At 47.0% G+C, this 19,790-nt stretch overlaps 1 protein-coding gene across 1 annotated transcript; it reads right to left on the reverse strand.

Annotated features, from left to right (window-relative positions):
- Positions 1 to 4,145: 4,145 nt before the first annotated feature.
- LOC121855730 (zinc finger and SCAN domain-containing protein 5A-like) lies at positions 4,146 to 6,054 on the reverse strand. Its single transcript, XM_042350827.1, has 2 exons — positions 5,825 to 6,054; positions 4,146 to 5,666 (listed from the first exon to the last, which is right to left on the reverse strand). Exons 1-2 carry the CDS (start codon positions 5,889 to 5,891, stop codon positions 4,534 to 4,536), a joined length of 1,200 nt encoding a protein of 399 aa, XP_042206761.1. The 5' UTR covers positions 5,892 to 6,054; the 3' UTR covers positions 4,146 to 4,533.
- Positions 6,055 to 19,790: the final 13,736 nt, after the last annotated feature.

Here is a 19,790-nt window from a genome sequence, read left to right on the forward strand (position 1 = left end):
TTGGCACATACTGGGCAGTCCCATTTACACCCAACCTCTATCGTTCATATATCCACCCAACCTGTGTTTGAAGCTATCCAGCGTATTCGAGTTACTGATGATGTTTGGTAACTTGTTCCACTCATCCACTACTCTATTTCCAAACCAATGTTTACCTATCTCGCGCCTAAATCTAAATTTGTCTAATTTAAAACCATTGTTATGAGTTCGCTCCTGTTTGGATAGTTTAAGTACCTTTGTTATATCACCTTTATTTAACCCTGACTTCCATTTATACACCTCTATCATATCGCCCCTCACTCTACGTCTCTCGAGGGAGTGCAAATTAAGATGCATTTACCTGCCTCTGTACTCAAGGTTCCTAATGCCCGGGATTAGTCTCGTCATTCTCCTATGAATTCTTTCTAGGGATTCTATATCCAGAACTGAACCTCGTAATCCAAATGAGGTCTTGTAACTAACACTCCTTAGTATGAACCCAAGTACTTCATTAGCCTTGTTTCGATCAAATTCACATTGTTGCCTTGGTTAAGATTCCTACTTATCATTAACCCTAAATCTTTCTTACAGTCGGATTTCTCTATATCATCGTTGTTCATCTGATATCTGGTTTCTCTGTTTACATCTACTAGACCAAGTACTTTACATTTGTCCACATTTGCTTAGTTTATTTTTTATATATTAATAAATTTTCATAAATTGATTTGTATTTATTTTCCAGTGTAATATTGGTGTTTTTTCTCCATTTTTATTTATTTATTTATAATATATTTGGTTATTCATAGACGTGTTGATTATTTGTTTTCAAGTTATATTATCACGTATGTGTAGAATATTTTAGAGATTAGCTTAAGGACCGTGTGTGTGTGTGTGTGTGTGTGTGTGTGTGTGTGTGTGTGTGTGTGTGTTTTGTTGTTTACTGATGCAGGTGACGGGCTTGATCTTCTCCGCCCCCCCCCCCACCACCACCACCACCACCACCACAGCTGTAGCGGCAAAATTAAAAACAAAATCCTCCCGACCACAAACACCACACTTCTGTTGACGTTTTTTAGGAAAGTCTTCGAGGTAGTCGATAATGACGAAAATTACGATGTTATTTACTTAGACTTTAGCAAAGCATTTGACAGAGTACCGCATCAGAGGCTTCTGAGAAAAATTAAGGCTCATGGTATCGAGGGGAAAGTTTTAAATTGGATAAAATCATGGCTCACCGATAGAACGCAGAGGGTCAGCGTAGATGGTGTTACATCTGAGTGGGGCCGTGTAACCAGTGGGGTTCCGCAGGGGTCAGTACTAGGCCCACTCTTGTTCATAATCTACATAAACGATCTATATACTGGGATCAGCAGTGACATAAGCAAGTTTGCGGATGACACCAAAATAGGGCGGCAGATTAATTCAGGGCAGGATGCAAATGCATTACAGGAGGATCTAAATACTACAGGGGTGGTCTGAAAAATGGCAAATGAAATTCAACACCAGCAAGTGCAGCGTACTTAATATTGGAAGACCAAATACTGACAATGTATACAGCCTTAACAACATCAACCTAGAGAAGTCGACTTGTGAAAGAGACCTTGGGGTACTTGTAAGCCCGGACCTACGGCCTAGAAAACAGTGCGTTAATGTTCGAAATAAGGCAAACAGAGTATTGGGTTTTATATCTAGAAGTGTAAGTAATAAGAGTGCAGAGGTCTTATTGCAAGTATATCTTGCGCTAGTCAGGCCGCACCTCGATTATGCGGTTCAGTTCTGGTGCCCCTATTATAGAATGGATATCAATTCATTTGAGTCGGTGCAGCGAAGAATGACGAAAATGATTCCGGGACTTGGAAACCTTCCATATCAGGATAGGTTAAAGAAACTTAACTTGCATTCCCTAGATAGACGAAGAGTGCGGGGAGATATGATAGGGGATATAGATAAAGTTCTTATAATATCCGAGCAGGATAGGACTCGGAGCAACGGATTTAAGTTGAATAAGTTTAGGTTTAGGAGGGAGATAGGAAGAAACTGGTTCACAAATAGGGTGGTGGACGAGTGGAACAGGCTTACCAACTTTGTAGTAAGTGCTGGAACTCTGGAAAGTTTCAAAAGGAGGCTAGATAGATTCATGGATGATAGAGAGTGGTTGTAACTCTCGACAGGAGCTGCCATGCACAGGCCAACCGGCCTATTGCGGACTCCTTATTTTCTTATGTTCTTATCACCACAACTACTACCACAACCATTACCACAACCACCACTACTGCTACCACCACATCTTTCAACCACCATCACCACCACCACACCTGTAGCGGCAAAATTAAAAACAAAATCCTCTCGACCACAACCACCACACTTCTCAACCATTACCACAACCACCATCACCACCACCACAATCGTCACTCTCGGCTAAGATATTTCTAGAAGTTAGGAACACATTAGAATGACCCTTAATTTAACTCTATCATATTGTCCCGTTGGCTCAAAAAAATCAATATTCCACGTTTCCAAGTATGAATTAATATTTCACTTAAATAACTCCAAACTGTTTATAATATGACATTATCTCAAGAGTTCCAGGAATAATTATTTTTATATAATTATAATATCAGTTTTTCATTGATTTGGTGATTTAAAACAAGATGCCATTTAAAATGAATGACGCTCAGTTATTTATCTTTTAACATAAGATAATTAAATGTTCACTTTTGTTATCATATTAAAATCATTAACACTTAAAGCACATTTTAGTTTCCTCAGGGTTTTTCTTCCAGAATTCAGAAAACCCAAATAATTTTACACATGGTTAGGTTGACCTCTCGTGACCTCCCCTGACTCAGGTCAACCACACGGTGTATGTGTCTTGGTAACCATGAGATATGACCTCCTGTCTCAAGAATTTATGGACATTATCGTGTAATTTTGTTCGTGTGTGTGTGTGTGTGTGTGTGTGTGTGTGTGTGTGTGTGTGTGTGTGTGTGTGTGTGTGTGTCTGTCCACTCTACAAATATCTGTACTTGGATCACCTGAAGACTAGACACCCAAGCTTCTTTCACCTAAAGATTAACCTCCCTAACGCAAACTGGATCTAATCTGACCTCCCGAATGAAATAATCTGGTGTGCCTAATCTTCAGGTCATTGTTATGTTTTCCAGAATCTTTACTAACCAGTTGTGTCATTTTATAAACAAAAAGATGTACATTTTTTTCAAAGAACTTCTGTTTATGTCCAGAGTTTGAACCTTCACCTAGATTCCTTAACGAAAACAATATAAAGAAACTGAAATACTGTTACTGATGTTGTAGTTGAGAGAGAGAGAGAGAGGGGGAGAGAGAGAGAGAGAGAGAGAGAGAGAGAGAGAGAGAGAGAGAGAGAGAGAGAGAGAGAGACTGCTGCTGCTGTACCTCAAGCTGTGTTGGAGAGAACCTCACCCACAGCTCCTTGGCACAGCTTTATGGTCACTTTTCTCACGTGTTGAGGGCCTCGTGGTGTACCGTGTCCACCAGCTGTTATTACCATCGTCGTTATAAGTCCATATCACTCCATAGTCCTCCGTCTTGACCTCTAACTGCCCAGTACCAAGTGTCAAGGGTTGTATTAGTGTTGTATCTTCTATTGGCATGACAAGACCTCACCGTGACGTAATATTCAGCGATCACCCGATGCTTTGGTGGGAGGGAGACAGGTAGAGGCCGACCCAGGTGTCTACTTCCTGGACTCGTACACCAAACCTGCTGCATCTTTGATGAATATAATTTACCAGACTAACATTCAAACACATACACGCATTCAAGAGTACATGTATACGCATGCATTAACACACACACACACACACACACACACACACTGGGCTCATGTTAAAAACTCTCATTTCCATAATTTTGTGTTTCATTATTGATAACAAGTTTACTAAAGGACGTAGTATACAACAGGCAATAGTATGTTAATATTATTAGCCAATTATTCAAGTAAACAACTAAAATACAATATACTAAAGTAATACAAATATCTCAATTAAGGAGACCGTATACACAGTGTGTGTGTGTGTGTGTGTAACAATACAGTGCCATGTTTTTACATCAGATTATCATTGTTTATCAAATCCAAGAGTTGGTAAATATTCAACAAAAATTCAGAAAATAAAAACATACAGATATAAATATTTGTCAACTTTTTATTCATGCACAGATTCGAAGTTAACTGGATGTTCAAAGCACAGTTGGTATGTACATACAGATGTATACACAATTATACATGGAGCACATACACAAACAGTTTCACACATGCAAGTGTTGGGGAAATACTCAGCTCAGTGCTATACATTTACTGTATACACTGTGAGGGATGCCCTAGAAGAAACGTGTATAGGTACATAATATACACACACTGGTCCTCACATACACATGATGACGTATACAGTCGTAGGTACACGGCGGTATACACAAGCTTAGTCGGAGGGACCTGGAGACATACACTCCCTAGTATACATAAATTATTTGCTAGTGTCTGTATTAAAGGATACCATACACTGTACTACACTACGTTTAAATGTTCAACTTGGTCACTGAGAATTTGGGTTCACGTTCACTATAGGTAACTCTGGTCACTTCCCTCGGTCCCGCCCCGGGGCTTCTGGTCACGTCGGTACTGTCTTTGTGTTTATAAACAACGTTCTTGTTGTGGTCGACGGAGAGCTGCTCTTTGGCGTCGACGAGTGGTGTTGATCTCTTCCTGGAGATCGTCAGGTCCAGAGCTTTTTCTTCTGCCACTTCTGCTGTGTCGCCGGCCATGACGAAGATAACATCGTGGTCGTCTTTTTTCTCATGTCCAGCTCCGGTAACTCCGGAAGCCACTGACGCTAGGCTGCTTGTGGGGAATGTAGTGACTGGAGCCCTCGTGGTTACTGGGAACACCTGAAGGTCTGAACTTAGAGTTCTGTGAAGGTGGGCCAGTGTTGGGTAGGGTGCCAGTCTTTCCCTCAAGTCCAGGTTTCTGATGGTGGGCGACGTTGTGGGTGTCGCGGTCAGGTGTAGCGGCGAGGTTATGGAGTCGTGGGCGTGCTGGGCCTTGTGGACGGCCAGGGTGCGCGCCTGACAGAACCCCTTGCCACACACCTCACACTTGAAGGGCTTCTCCTTGCTGTGGATGTACTTGTGGTCGCGGAGGTGGTCTTGTCTCCTGAAGGCCTTGCCGCAGATGTCGCAGGGGAAGGGCCGCTCGTCCGTGTGTGTTCTCTCGTGGATCAGCAGGTTGTAGCTCTTGGTAAACTCCCGTTGACAATACTTGCAGATGTAGCGCTTCTTGGGTCGGCTGAGGCGGCCTCCAGGAGTCAACAGGAGACGGTTGAGGGCCAGGTCGCCAGCACCCAGAGCCGCCCACGGCAGCTGACCCAGAGAATGGTAACTGTGCAGCATCCCCATCACCCTGGGGTCCACCCCTAGAGGGGGCATCGGCTGCTTAACACTGCCACCGCTCACTGACGGCAGGAACGGTAGTGACTGGAACAAGTGGAAAGCGGATGGCACTCTGGACAAGGGAGTGCTGAAAGGCGAACTGTGGGTCCCCTTAGCGAAAGTTGATGACTGGTGGGCTGGTGGGGACGAGGTGGTGGGTGCCAGGGAAGGAGATGACGTGGGCGGACACCAGGTCAGTCCCCGCTGATCACACCCCAGGGCATCTGTGGCGGGAGGACATTACGTCACACAACACACACAAAAAAGATTAAAACTGGTCATTCCAGCAGCTGTAACTTTTAAAATTATCACCTATATCATTAATAATTTGATACGATACCTATTTTCATGCACACACACATGGTGAAGGAGCGTCACTCACCGCCAGAAGAACTCCCGTTTTCCGTGGCACTGTTATCCTTGGTCTCTGTTGGCACTGGCGTTCCCATGGTTACAGAAAACGGAGCACCGATACACAAACACAGACACGTCCGACCACAAGGAGGTCCACCTTGTGACTAAACCACAGACACTGCCGGAGGAGACGTGGAGGAGGTGCAGCTTCCGTGGCTGTGTTGGCGGGGCGCGGGAGATGGACTACTGCAGCATCCATACTGTGCCCTCAGTAAATCTTGGCCAGCGCGTGACTCACACGATGTCGGTGCGGAGAATTTTACTCTCTCGCGCGAGGTTTTCACACGTGTGCTCTACGAGTTTCTTTGTTATTTGGCTTAAGATTTCTTTGTTTAAGAGTGAAGGCCATCAGTTTAAGTGCGATTAATTAATGTTATTGCTCTAAAGGTGAATGCCTAAATCGAGGTGTGTTGCTATGAGTGTCTTATCTCGTCTCGTGTGCTTATTGAGTTTCCATAAATGGCGCGGTTGTTGACTGTCCGGTTCAAGTTTTAAGCTGAGAGCTGCTGGACAAACTGGCACCCTACACACACCACCCTGCATGTTAGTATAGCATTACAGTATTATCGTACACTGCACTCTGCATGTCATACCTGCCCAGTGTGTGTGGCACGTGACGTCACATGCTGGCCGTCCGTTGATTGGCTCAGCTTGCCCTCGGGGTCACCTTCCTTTTCACGGCTCTTAAACGCACTCAATTATCGGTGTACGTTATGTGCGGCCAGAGCGTTCCCAACACTTCCTCACCTTGTTCCTCCCCAGAGACAAACATTTCCCCAGGTTAGGGATGCCCCGCCACTAACCTGTTGACGAGGATAAGTCGTAGTGAAAACTGATGCATTACCGCTTGCCCTCGTGACTAGCACCTGTAAAGGGTTGAGTGGCGACGACCCCCGGGCGATCAGCTGACAGCTTGAATATGGGATTGGTCTTTGTTGGGTAACGGGCGGGGAGTGGGTGGACGGCTCCTCTCCCCTCCTCTCTCACCTGATCTGTGGGTTCCGCTTCCCTGCCCAAGACCTCTGCCTTATCACTGCCAGAAGACGAAACTCAGGTAGTATTTTTTAACCTGAATGTTGTAAGTAAAACGGTAAAACGAATGAAAATCAAGAGCTCAGGCAGAGGTACATTTTAGTGCGGCGAGCCATGTCCGTCAGCCACTGCGAGTAGAAAACTAGAGTCCGAATAAAGATATGTATAATCATTGACCAATAGACGTATTATAACCCAAAACAACACATGCTAACACCTCAACACACATCCAGGTGGTGGCGTGAGAGAGCCGCCACACAGCCGCCGAGCTTCCCAGAAAGAAGCAGAGTGAGGTGTCCGTGGCGCCCCCACCAGGAACCACTCGCTGGGTGTTGCACAACCTCCGCCGCCGCTGCTACACAGAAACTGGTAGCTGATTCTCACCCAAGAATTTCCGACGAGAAAAACTGGCAAGACAAAAACTTGAGCTCACCTCAACCTCCCGCGCCACAGGTCTTGTCCAGCATCCTTCTTTCCCAGGCTCTGTGGGCGCGTCAGTAGGTGGTGTCATAAGGCTCTCACACAGGAGTCAAGGTGGTGCACTTACAGTCGTAACCTTAACCGAATTGCAACATTTTAGTGACCCACAACAAGTGGCAGTGTGACCTATGATATAAGTATTTCCGGCTGGTCACCATGCCCCCCCCCATTCCCCATGGTGTCACTGGTCATTCACGATCTCATCCGTTAATCGCTACGGCCGCGCCTGGATGTGTGGAGGACGTGGGAATGGGTGGTGGTCTGGGTGTGGCTGTGGTAAAAGGTGTGGATGTGGGCGTGAGAGTACTCGTGGATATGGAAATGAGGACTGGTGTTGTTGAAGCAGGACCAGGATCTGTGGCAGTGGGAGGTAGAATGTATTGTATGGCTGAGAGAATGGTGAATGTGTAGATGAATGTAGCTTTACGGATTGAAGCAATTGTGGTTATTGACGACGATCAGGAAGTCGTCCAAGATGATGGAAGAGGTTAACAGATAGGACTGGGTTACGAAATACGACGACAGGTGGAGATGTAGACTGTGGTATTATAGGTACAGTCGGGGTCAAAAGTTCGCTACCGCCCAAAATGAAGCAGCATCGACCCCCAAATGAGATGAATCAGTCGGGGTAAGTCAGTTCGGAGACTCATTCCCATGACTCAGTTTCACCACGGGGACTGAACCTTTGTCCCCGACTGTACAAATAATAACAAGAAAAATCTAATACTTTTCTAGAATGACGAAAGAGAGATAGGAGTTATGTAGCAAGTATTTTAGTCCGGGGGGGGAAGGGGAAGAGTATGAAATAGGGTGGAGACGTGGGCGTGAGTAACAGGGGCGTGGGAACATAGATCCTACACACTGGTATACGAGTGGAGGTGCGCGGAGTGCATGACTGAGCACTGATTGCTGTAAGACCTTGATCTGGCGAAACTCTCCCTGGTGCTCTACGGTGGACCTCAAGTCACCTCAGCACCCGTTTGTTTAATGGACCAACACACCCATGACCTATTCTTACCCACACACCTGTACCAACACACCCGTGACCTATTTTTACCCACACACTTATACCAACACACCCATGACCTATTCTTACCCACACACACCTGAACCAACACACCCATGACCTATTCTTACCCACACACCTGTACCAACACACCCATGACCTCTTCTTACCTACACACCTGTACCAACACTCATGACCTATTCTTACCTACACACCTGAACCAGTACCCATGACCTATTCTTACCCACACACATCTGAACCAGTACCCATGACCTATGCTCGGTCAAATACCTGGATCATCGATTAATCACTGTAGCTGAAACGACTTAAGGCTCTTTATGGCTGCCAATCATAGCTTAACTCTTTCTTGTGCATTTGCTGTTCTTCGTTGCAGTATGTCTTCTTTGTGGAGATACGAGAACGCAGCTAAATGTCTCACTATCAAAAGACATAAAATCGGAGGTAAATTAAAATTATCACAAAATGGTTTATAGATTCAACCGTAACCCGATTCGTTGTCTCAGTCCCCCAAGGCGGGTATTCGAGCCTTGGCTGTTTATTGATGATGTGTATTGAATAAAAATTTGAACACAGGAGAGGAGATAATGGTGGATCCTCTCACTGTCGGCTGTAGTAAGACTCTCGCTGGGCTCTTTGGTACTTGGGCGACCATTAAGGTATTACGAGCCACTAATGAAAGCCAATAAGGCGAGTGGGTGAGCCGCGCCTTTCAGTCAAGACAATTTTACGTCGCCTCTTCGGTATACAACCTCTGGCCACACGCCTTGATACAAACTCTGGCCACATGCCTTAATGCAAACTCTGGCCACATGCCTTAATGCAAACTCTGGCCACACGCCTTAATGCAAACTCTGGCCACACGCCTTAATACACCCACTGATATTATTATTGCACCACACCCATCTATCACAGCACCATCACCGCAACTAAACCAACACCATATCGCTAGCTACAACCATCCACCATGATACAACCACCACACCACTACCACCTCACCACCACTACCACCTCCTCCTCATTACCACTTCACCACATCATCATCATCATATCATCACCACACCACCAAGCTCCCTCCCCTCCTCAATCGGGCTTATCAACATAAGTGTCCGGGATGAAGTGGCATTAATTTTACTGTGAGAAAATTTCGGTTCGGCACATGAGAAAAACTGGAATATGTTCTCTTAAACGGGAAATTTGAGAGAAGTGAGCCATGCTTGAGCAGTGTCGGGGAGTGAATTAAGAAAAAGAAAGTGTGGGTTACCGTGCGTGCGTCGCTGTGAGCAGGCGGCAACCCCAGCCTTCATCACCATTTACATAGTAACGACTCCTAAACTGCCTGTTACCTGCTTACGAACCAACAGTAGAAGAGAGCTTTCCCACGGTGCTGCCGATCCTTATCTGCCCTGATGGTTGTTTCTCGCTAAGTGTAATAACACAGGACCGTCATAGGCTCATGGCTTCATTTTTCTGAGGAGTTGACAGCGGCGGTGAGGTGATCCTCCGCCTGGGGCCACAGTGACTGGGGCCGGGGTCCTCCTCCTCACCACCTCAGTATTTTCTTCAGACAATAAACATTTCTTCCTCGCCACCTTCAGGAGGTTTTGTTGCTCGTGGTCGGGGATGAACCTTGAAATTTATAATAACTTCAAGAAAAAAAGTCCAGTAAATTGTTCTGTGAGAGGGAGACAAACTGGAGGAACATGAAACTCCTATGACTCTGACACAAGTTTACTCGCAATGTGTGTTAAGACAGGCCTCACGGTCAAGGGACTTCACTTGGTCTTGATCGGATGTGAGTGCTGACAGCCTGCGTTTAATGGTGAGCGCTTATGTGTGTTTCAGTATGTTTATTGAGTGTGTAAAGGCATTTGTGTATAAAAATTTTCCGTATGTGTTGTGTTTATGTGTGTATGTGTACGGATGCTTATAGGAGTGAAAAGAGTGAAGATGTCTCGGCACTTCGCCACCTCCGTCGCCCTCGCCCGCGTGGTGCTCTTCCCGCTGCTGCTGTCCTGCCCACTTCATCTTGTTGAATAATCGTCTCCCATTATTGTGTTAACTAACGAGCGGATGTTTTGTGTGTCATATATAATAAAGAGCCACGAGGGATATACGTTCTAAAAATTATCTATTGTATTGGTAATTTATTGTAATAATACTAATAATTTAAAGTTTATTACCGAGAATTCGTTACAGTTATCGTTGGATCTCACAATACAGTATATAAGCCAGTCAGTTACTATAGTTATTTCCACGCTAACCTGCACAGAGTTTCTTACTAGGATAATTACTCTGGTCTCGTGTTGTTATACTCTGGTCCCGTGTGAGTTCTTGATGCCACACAGGAGCTACATACTCAAGCTGTGAATTAGTATACTGTTTTATAATTACGTCTTTAACATGTGTGTATATCGCTCCTAACAGAAGTGTGTGTGTGTGTGCGCGAGCTTGTAGATGTGTATATGCTTAAGACAACATTATTTTGCTATATCTCCCGAGAAATCAGAGAGATATGTAGATTATAATGTAGTGCCGCACGCCAGGGACAACAATAACATAATTTATTCATTCTCGTGACACCTGGCAAAGTCAGGTTTTAAATACACCTCACTTAACACTCTGCCAGGTGTGTTTACCTGTAGAGATCTAAATTAGGAAACACCTACACAATAGTGCGAATATTATCTCGGTGTTATATAAACCTTGAGGTGAACTAAGAGACTGGTGGTGTGGGTACTGTACTGTAAGTGTGTGATGAACCCTGGCCCCACCTCGTGACCCCATCATCGTAGGTCAGGGACTAAGGGGTGGTCCTCCGAATTATCGTGAACTGAGTAATGCACGGTCAGATGGGCGTGGCGTAATCACAGGGTCGCCATGATTGGTAGGATTTGATGCCCGTATTCAGTAAAAGGGAATCCACCAATCAGAACGCCAGTTGGATGAGGGCCATTGGAGGCTGTCATTGGTCTACGTCTTGTTGTCATGATTGATACACGTTTCAGGTGATTGCGTCCCCTTCAATGATTGCGCTTTTTGCGAAGTCTGTGTTTGAGAGAATTATTATCGCCATATTAAAACACGATTGTATTTTTTTGTGTTTCTTTATTTTTCATTAGGTCGTCTACTTCAAGGAAAACGAAGGGCTGTCATGATTAGCTCGGTAATGACAATGAAATCTTAAAGCAGTTATATATTTTTCTTGAACACTTGTACATATTTATAATACGAGGTCTTTATATACATTGTGGTGTGTGTGTGTGTGTGTGTGTGTGTGTGTGTGTGTGTGTGTGTGTGTGTGTGTGTGTGCGTGCGTTATTCTTATGTTCTTATCATCCTCCTTATCGCAATATAGTAACAGTAGTAAGTTCTTGTACGACTCAGCCAAACTTGTACTACCAAACTATATGGCATCAAGCTATACAGTACAGTCTTGATGGGGGTCACTGGGAGTACAGTAACAATACTTTCCTGTTGATATATAGGTGAGCCAAGTCGACCTGAGTTACATGAGGTCACTACGGCTACAAAAAAAAGAGATTCATTTTGTAACTCACTGTAGCCACGAATGAGTATATTTTATTGGTTATGTTTTGTTTGTTCCCTCCCTCCTCATCAGTCATCTCCTCTCACATTCAGGTATTTTCTGTTCCTTAACGTAACCCTTCCCATCCCAGCCTCTCCGATCTTATCAGTGGTGTTTTTTTTCATTTTAATCCTCTGTTTCTTTCTCCATCTCCTCCTCTCTCCCTCCCTTCCTCCTCCCTCCCTCCTCCTCCCTCCCTTCCCTCTCCCCTCCTCTCCTTCCCTCACCATTACCCTTTTGGCCTCCCTCCTCCTCTTCCTCTCTCCTACCCCTCTCCCCCGAATCTCTCCTCGAGTAGTGAGGGTCTCGAGAATCCACCTGTGGGTCGGCTCGAGGGTGACCTTTGACCCCAGGCGTGCCAGTATACCAGGTGTCTCTCTCTCTCTCTCTCTCTCTCTCTCTCTCTCTCTCTCTCTCTCTCTCTCTCTCTCTCTCTCTCTCTGGCTGTTCATCCCTCCTCCTATCCTACCTACCTACCCACCTACCGTCCAAATTATAGAACTAAATCAGGGTAGGAGAGAGAGAAGAGAGAGAGAGAGAGAGAGAGAGAGAGAAGAGAGAGAGAGAGAGAAGGATGAACAACAATGATTGGTGTTCTCCTCAGGCGTTGATGTGTGATGGTGTGTCAGTATGAGGGGGAGTTAAGACCTGGCACTAGCAATAACGGTGCCAGGTGGAGGTGAGAGGGGGGGTGGGTGTACATGGCCCTGGGTACATGTGAGAGGGGTGTGAGAGAGAGGGTGTACATGTCCGTGGGTGCATGTGAGAGGTGTATAAGAGGGAATGGTGAGTGGGGAGGGATGTGAAGGGTCGTGTATAGACTTGCTGAGGCGCATCATCCACTGGGTGAGTGGGCGAGTTGGTATAAGTGGGGTGAGTGGGTATAAACGTATGAGTGGGGTGAGTGGGTATAAACGTATGAGTGGGGTGAGTGGGTATAAACGTATGAGTGGGGTGGGTATAAACGTGTGAGTGGGGTGAGTGGGTATAAACGTATGATGGGGTGAGTGGGTATAAACGATGTGAGTGGGGTGAGTGGGTATAAACGTATGGTGGGGGGGTTCAAGTAGGCGTATGATAGATGCTGCCGCGAATTGGAATGTACAAGCCCGTAATTGAGAGACTAACTGGGCTGGGGAGACGTGTGAGTGGGGGTGTGGGAGGTGTTGGTGGGCGTGTGGAGAAGTCTTGAGTTGGGATGTGGGAGGACGTGAGTGGGTGTATGGAGTGGGGAAGACATGAGTGGGCGTGTGGGAGGACATGAGTGGGTGTATGGAGTGGGGAAGACATGAGTGGGCGTGTAGGAGGACATGAGTGGGTGTCTGGGAGTGGGGGGAGACGTGAGTGGGCGTGTGGATAGTGTTGAGTGGGCGTGGGGGTCGGAGTGCCTAATAACAGTGTGGCATGGTAACCCCTGGCACACGTGTGAGTTACAGGTCTCCAGCCTCGTGAAAACCACCACTTAAAGAGTCCTCCTTCATCTCCTTCTCTTTCTTCTCCTCTTCCTCTCCTTCTCCTTTTCCTCCCCTTCCTCTCTTCTTCCTCTACTCCTCCCTCCTCCTCCTACCTCCCTCCCCCAGTCTCTCCCTCTCGTACCTCCTTGCTTCCTCTCCTCCTCAGTAACACACACACACACACACACACCTGTCACCCCTATCACAACACTTCACGGTTCTCTTTAAGCTGATGGAGGGAAGAAAAGGTGACCCTCCTCCTCCTCCTCCTCCTCCTCCTGCCCGTGTCATATTGATCAAAATTGCTGGGGTGACCGTAGGAACACCTACTTTTACCTGGGCGCCCGCTGACCTGGTCCCCTGTGTGGTGCTTTGCTGACACGACTCCTGACCTGGCACCTCTCTCTCTCTCTCTCTCTCTCTCTCTCTCTCTCTCTCTCTCTCTCTCTCTCTCTCTCTGAAGATGAGATTGAGTAAGAGATTGGATGAATGTAAGAAATACAAACAAGGCAGAAAAACATATAAACAGGAAAATGCAAAAGACTGATCGAGGTATAACCACACAATAGCATATAGAAGACCAAGACAGGCGACAAACAGAGATGAGAGAGAGAGAGAGAGAGAGAGAGAGAGACCAAAAAACATGTCGATGTTCATCATGGTGGCGGGCGTGAGAGTGCTAGCGTGAACCTTGTCTTCCTCTGCCTCCCCAGTCTTCCTTTTTCCTTCTTTATCTCCCCTTCCACCCTGCCAACCCCCCCTGTCTCCCCTATCTCCCTGCCTCTCCTAGTCTTCCCCTGCCTCCCCTATCTCCCTGCCTCTCCTAGTCTTCCCCTGCCTCCCCTATTCTCCCTCTCCCTCCTCTGCCCACACCTGTTTCTCTCATATAAGGGCGAGAAGCCGGACTTAGTTAAGAGAGAGCCAAAGTGTGGCGTCGGTGACACCTTGGTCGTCTTATGTGCGTCTTAGGGCAAGCATTTAAAAGTATTCTTATATTGTTTCTTATCGTGGGAGGAATTATACAGAAGTTTCCCAACACACCTGAAGATAGAACGGTACTCACAGTTAATTGTCACACGTTACCTCTCATGCCAAGACCAGATCACCTCAGGTAAGTTTCACCGTCGCTCTCTAATCACATACAATTATTCGACCAGATTGTATGTCTCATGGTGTGATGTATGGTCCTGAGTACATTGCCAGCGTCTCCCGGTAATGGTGGTGTATTAGATGATGAGGTGAGGAGAGAGAGAGGAGGCTTTCGCAGTCTGTGGCACTGACGTTGAGGGGTGAACCTTGTTATTAGTGACACGCCTCTTGTCATATCTTCATGGTACATACTAGTGCCAGACGTCCATCTCTTTGTCACTAACAGCCACTGACACTCACGGGTCTTAAAGAGAGATCCTTGGCCCATCCCTCCTAAAACAAAATGTAAAATAATATTAAATGTAACGTCTCTCAGGCCATCTTACCTTTTGGTAGTGTATGACACACCAATAATACGCAGCTGCCCGTGCGTGGTCGTCTGTACCCCTTGCATACCCTCCTCCCACTCCATGCAAAAAAACTGGAGATTTTTCTGATACGACTACGCCTCATCACAACATCCTGCATCACATCCTGGGATCTTACCTGCAATAACACGAGATTCAAGAGTTCCTGAACGCCCTGGGTCCGGATCCACAACGGTCTACAGTATAGACCTTTGTGGACCCGGACTCTATACGATGACTCTTACTTGTAACTGAAGATGTTATAATACACCTAATTGGTTTATTCCACCTAATGCCGAGATACAACACAAAAAAACGTCAGAATTACATAGAGACTCTACCTTAACTAGATAGGTTCACTTAGCAACAATTAAGAGACATAGTTAAGGTACAGTGTCTTGTGAATGTAGACCCTGAACTATGTATGATGCCAAGGCCAGTGAGGGTCTGACTCACGAGACTCTAGGACTCACGGAGGCTCGAGCAAGATCAAGGATTGTGAGGCGAGGCAACACCGTACACCTGAGATGCCATCAACAAGGTAATAATGAAGCCTAGATAGAATTTTTTTTTTTAATTATATCGAAAATTTTACTTTTATTATTTATTTTTAAGTTTTTTGTTTGTGTTTGTAAACCTGTCGTCATGGATTATATGTACAACATCTTGTCTGTTGATGGATAAATGGATAAACAGTAGACGAAGATAAGAAAATTAAAATAAAAGGAAGTAACGAAGAAAAAAAGAAGCAACTCACCGACAGAAATGAAAAAAAAAAGTAATAATAAAAACAAACACAGAAGAAATATAGGAATACCAGACAAAAACAACAGACTAAGGTCATACTCCAGCCTGTGGCAGTGTGGGATCTATGGCACCTCCTTCCTCCCTTCCCTCCCTCTCTCCCTCCTGAATACCTTAACATGGCCTCGGATCACAGGAGCCTCATAGGGGCCCCCACTCCCACCCGCAACACGCACCACAACCACTTTCCCACAGGACCCCCACAAGACCTCACAGGAGCCGGATCTGTCCCATACCGCAGCACCAGGAGCTCTCCCGGACATCCAGAACATCGCAAAAAGTGGCCTTAAAAAGTCAACACACGTCACCCGACACCCTTGCCTACCAGGTCCTGCTCAGCCGGCGTTAAATGTGGTGCCACTACAGTCCACTGATACACCTGTTATAACGAAGGTTTTTCAAGAGAGGTAAAAAAAATGAAAGGCTGTGTAATCATCTAATTAATATCTAAAAATATTGTTTATGAAGAATTTTGTTTGGCAGAGAATTACACAAAATGTTGACAAAAACAGATCAGAAGATTGTTAGGCAAAGACTCGAGTATATGGAACTGTGTGAGATGTGTGTGGTAGAGGCCAGCTGGGATGACTTACTATACTGACACCACCACCATACTCCTTGTGACTCTCTCTCTCTCTCTCTCTCTCTCTCTCTCTCTCTCTCTCTCTCTTGGTAATGCTGGTGACTTCTTTACCCTGTGTGTGTATGTGTCACCTTGGCACAGTGGTAGGGTAGCGAGGTACTGTTACAAGAGCCAGTCACTACTGTTATGTACGACTCCACCCTTCCCACCATCCTCCATCCTCCACCCTCTTCCCACCATCCTCCACCCTCTTCCCATCATCCTCCACCCTCTTCCCTTCACCCTCCACCTGTTTATCCTTGATGTGAGTGAGTGGCAAAAGTTTTTAGGAAAGCTTAAGAACCGTAAGAACTTGTCTGCCTGAGCAACATTAACCCTCACCTCCTGTACACCACCAACAACAACAGGCCGCTGCGTGATGAGTGTGATTATTGGGAGAGACAATTGCCAGCACATTCATTAGTATGGGCGTGGAGAGTTCGTGGGTCCATAGGCCACGTGGGCGTGTGTGGGCGTGGGCGGGGATCAGTGGGGTCACGACCCAACGTCAGGCAGGAGATGTGATGCTGCTGATGATAGGCGATGTGGGGCGTGGGAAGTGGTCGGCTGGGACCCCAACTTTCACCCACTACCACCTCGATCCCCTACCCCGCCACTACCCCGCCCCGCCACTACCCCCCCCGACACTACCACTACCACCACGACCCCTCCCCCGCCCCGCCACTACCCCTACCCAATACCACCACGACCTCCTACCCCGCCCCGCCCTTCCAGTACCCCTACCACGTCGACCCCTTACCGTGCCTTGCTACCGTCACTACTACTCCCCTTCCCCGACACCCTAGCCACTACCACCCTTCGTCATTACCACCACCACCACTACCGCCCCGCTACTACTACATCCCTTCACTCCCATCCTCCGCCCCGGAACTCCAGCCACCATCACTGCCTCTCTACCCAACACCACCATCACTGCCCCGCCGCCCACCATCACTGCCCCACCACCCACCACCACCATCACTGCCTCTGCCACCACCACCACCATCACTGCCCTCTCCAACACCACACATCACTGCCCCATCACCACCACCATCACTGCCACCCACCACTGCCTCACCACCCACCACCATCACTGCTCCGCCACCCACCACCACCATCACCATCACTGCCCCACCACCCACCACCACATGCCCCACCACCATCACCATCACTGCCTCACCACCCACCACCACCATCACTGCCCACCCCACCACCACCATCACTGCTCCGCCACCCACCATCACCATCACTGCCCCACCACACCATCACCATCACTGCCTCACCACACCACCATCACTGCCCTGCCCCCACCACCTCCACCATCACTGCCCGCCACCCACCACCACCATCCACACCACCATCACTGCCCACCACCACCATCACCACCCACCACACTGCCTCACCACCCACCACCACCATCACTGCCCCCACCACACCACCATCACTGCTCACCCACCACCACCCACCACCACCATCACTGCCGCCACCACCACCATCACGCCACCCACCTCCACATCTGCCCCACCACCCACCATCACCATCACTGCCTCACCACCCCACCACCATCACTGCCTCACCACCCACCACCATCACTGCCCGCCACCCACCTCCACCATCACTGCCCCCCACCACCACCATCACTGCCTCACCACCCACCACCACCATCCTGCTCCGCCACCCACCACCCATCACTGCCCCACCACCCACCATCACCATCACTGCCTCACCACCCACCACCACCATCACTGCCTCACCACCCACCACCACCATCACTGCTCCGCCACCCACCTCCACCATCACTGCCCCGCCACCCACCATCACAGGATAGAAGCTTTGGTGTTAAGTTAAACAAAATTTAGTTAAATTATATAAAATAATTTCTGAAATGTAATAGTGTATTTCTTGGTATACACACACACACATACACATACATACATACATACATACATACATACATACATACATACATACATACATACATACATTGTAATAAGTAATGACATTCCCGGTGAGGCACGAAGGTGTGTATATCAGCTGACCGGGTGATAGACTAGTGAGATGTGGCCACGATTCACGAAGCGACCGTCCCTGAGGCGACCCACTGTGCTGAAGGCGTCCGTAACACATCGAGACTTCTGATTTTTCTCCCAAAGAAGTAAAACGTCTACACCAGCCTTTACAAAGCAAGAATTGTTTCATCATTAGTCGGGGTAGTGTGGCTCCGTAGCACTCGTACCAGTTCACCAGGGAAAGGAGAGGAACATTGATTCAGTCTCTGGCGTAGGGACCAGGTGTTGGTAGATACACAAATATTGACGTGACTACAGTATATAAGCAGTGAAGGTCAGTCACGAGGCAGTAACAAGCATCACCGTCAGTTTATCCCTAACTGTGGTAGTAGACCAGTTGGCCTCGGGCGGGGGTGCGTGGATGTTGTGCCGCCCGTGAGACAGTGAGTGGAAGACATCGTCCTACCTCACGCCCACGTATTCCATACTTCCCGCCATGGTGACACACATACACACCCTGCAGTAGCACTTGATGGTCGGCTACACACACTGTCCAACTGTACAGTGTCTCAGTTAATGACATTCCTCTCCTTCATTATCCTTAATTACCGGTATTTCTCCTGCTTGACCTTTTTTGTCTTTCCTTGCTTACCTGTGCTCGCGTGCTGAGGTAACCTTCATCTTTTCCACGGGTTCTTATTTTCTCTGTACAGGCAGGTAGCGACCGACTCGCTCCTGTCAAGGCCAAATAGTCACAATGAATTTTTCTATAAATTTTGCTTTTGTATAGATCCCTGTAGCCAGAACAATAGGTAACACCCGCTATCGTTCTGGCTGTCGAGGATGACGGAGATATTGTGCCGTCACATAGGTTTCGTACCTTTGAACAGTCTATTGATGGTTCAACACAATCCTGCTCCGTCAACAATTATCACCTCTGACGGCTGTGTTCGCCCTAATGAGCAACCGATGACGTTTATCAGTGTGTTAAGTGTCGCTCAAATCTCAGACCTCTTCTATAAACCTTGTCACATACTTTACCCACTGTGTGTGTGTGGGTGTGACAAGTTATTAATATAGTTGAAAGTTTAGAACAATTTTTATACTCGTACACCTGTTGTACAATGATATACTTAGTGTAAATTAAAAGTTGGGAGTACGGAGCTCAGTGCCACTCGTCACCAGGGGGACCAGTTCATGTTTGACAGTAGTGATGTTATTGTGTTCTGTGACTTACCTACACCTTATAGGTTGTGGACACCTTTATATACTCCCAAACACTACCGTAGTAACCCGGACGCCTCCCTGGCCAGAGGAGGCGAGGTGTAGGGAGTGTTAAACAATGTGTCTTGTTTACCGAGATTCTGTCGTGTTGTAGTTTATTGGTTACATTAAAAGATGGTTAGTCATAATGTTTGATCAAT

Source organism: Homarus americanus, unplaced genomic scaffold (genome assembly GCF_018991925.1).
Source record: "Homarus americanus isolate GMGI-L3 unplaced genomic scaffold, GMGI_Hamer_2.0 scaffold21353, whole genome shotgun sequence".
Lineage (NCBI taxonomy): Eukaryota > Metazoa > Arthropoda > Malacostraca > Decapoda > Nephropidae > Homarus > Homarus americanus.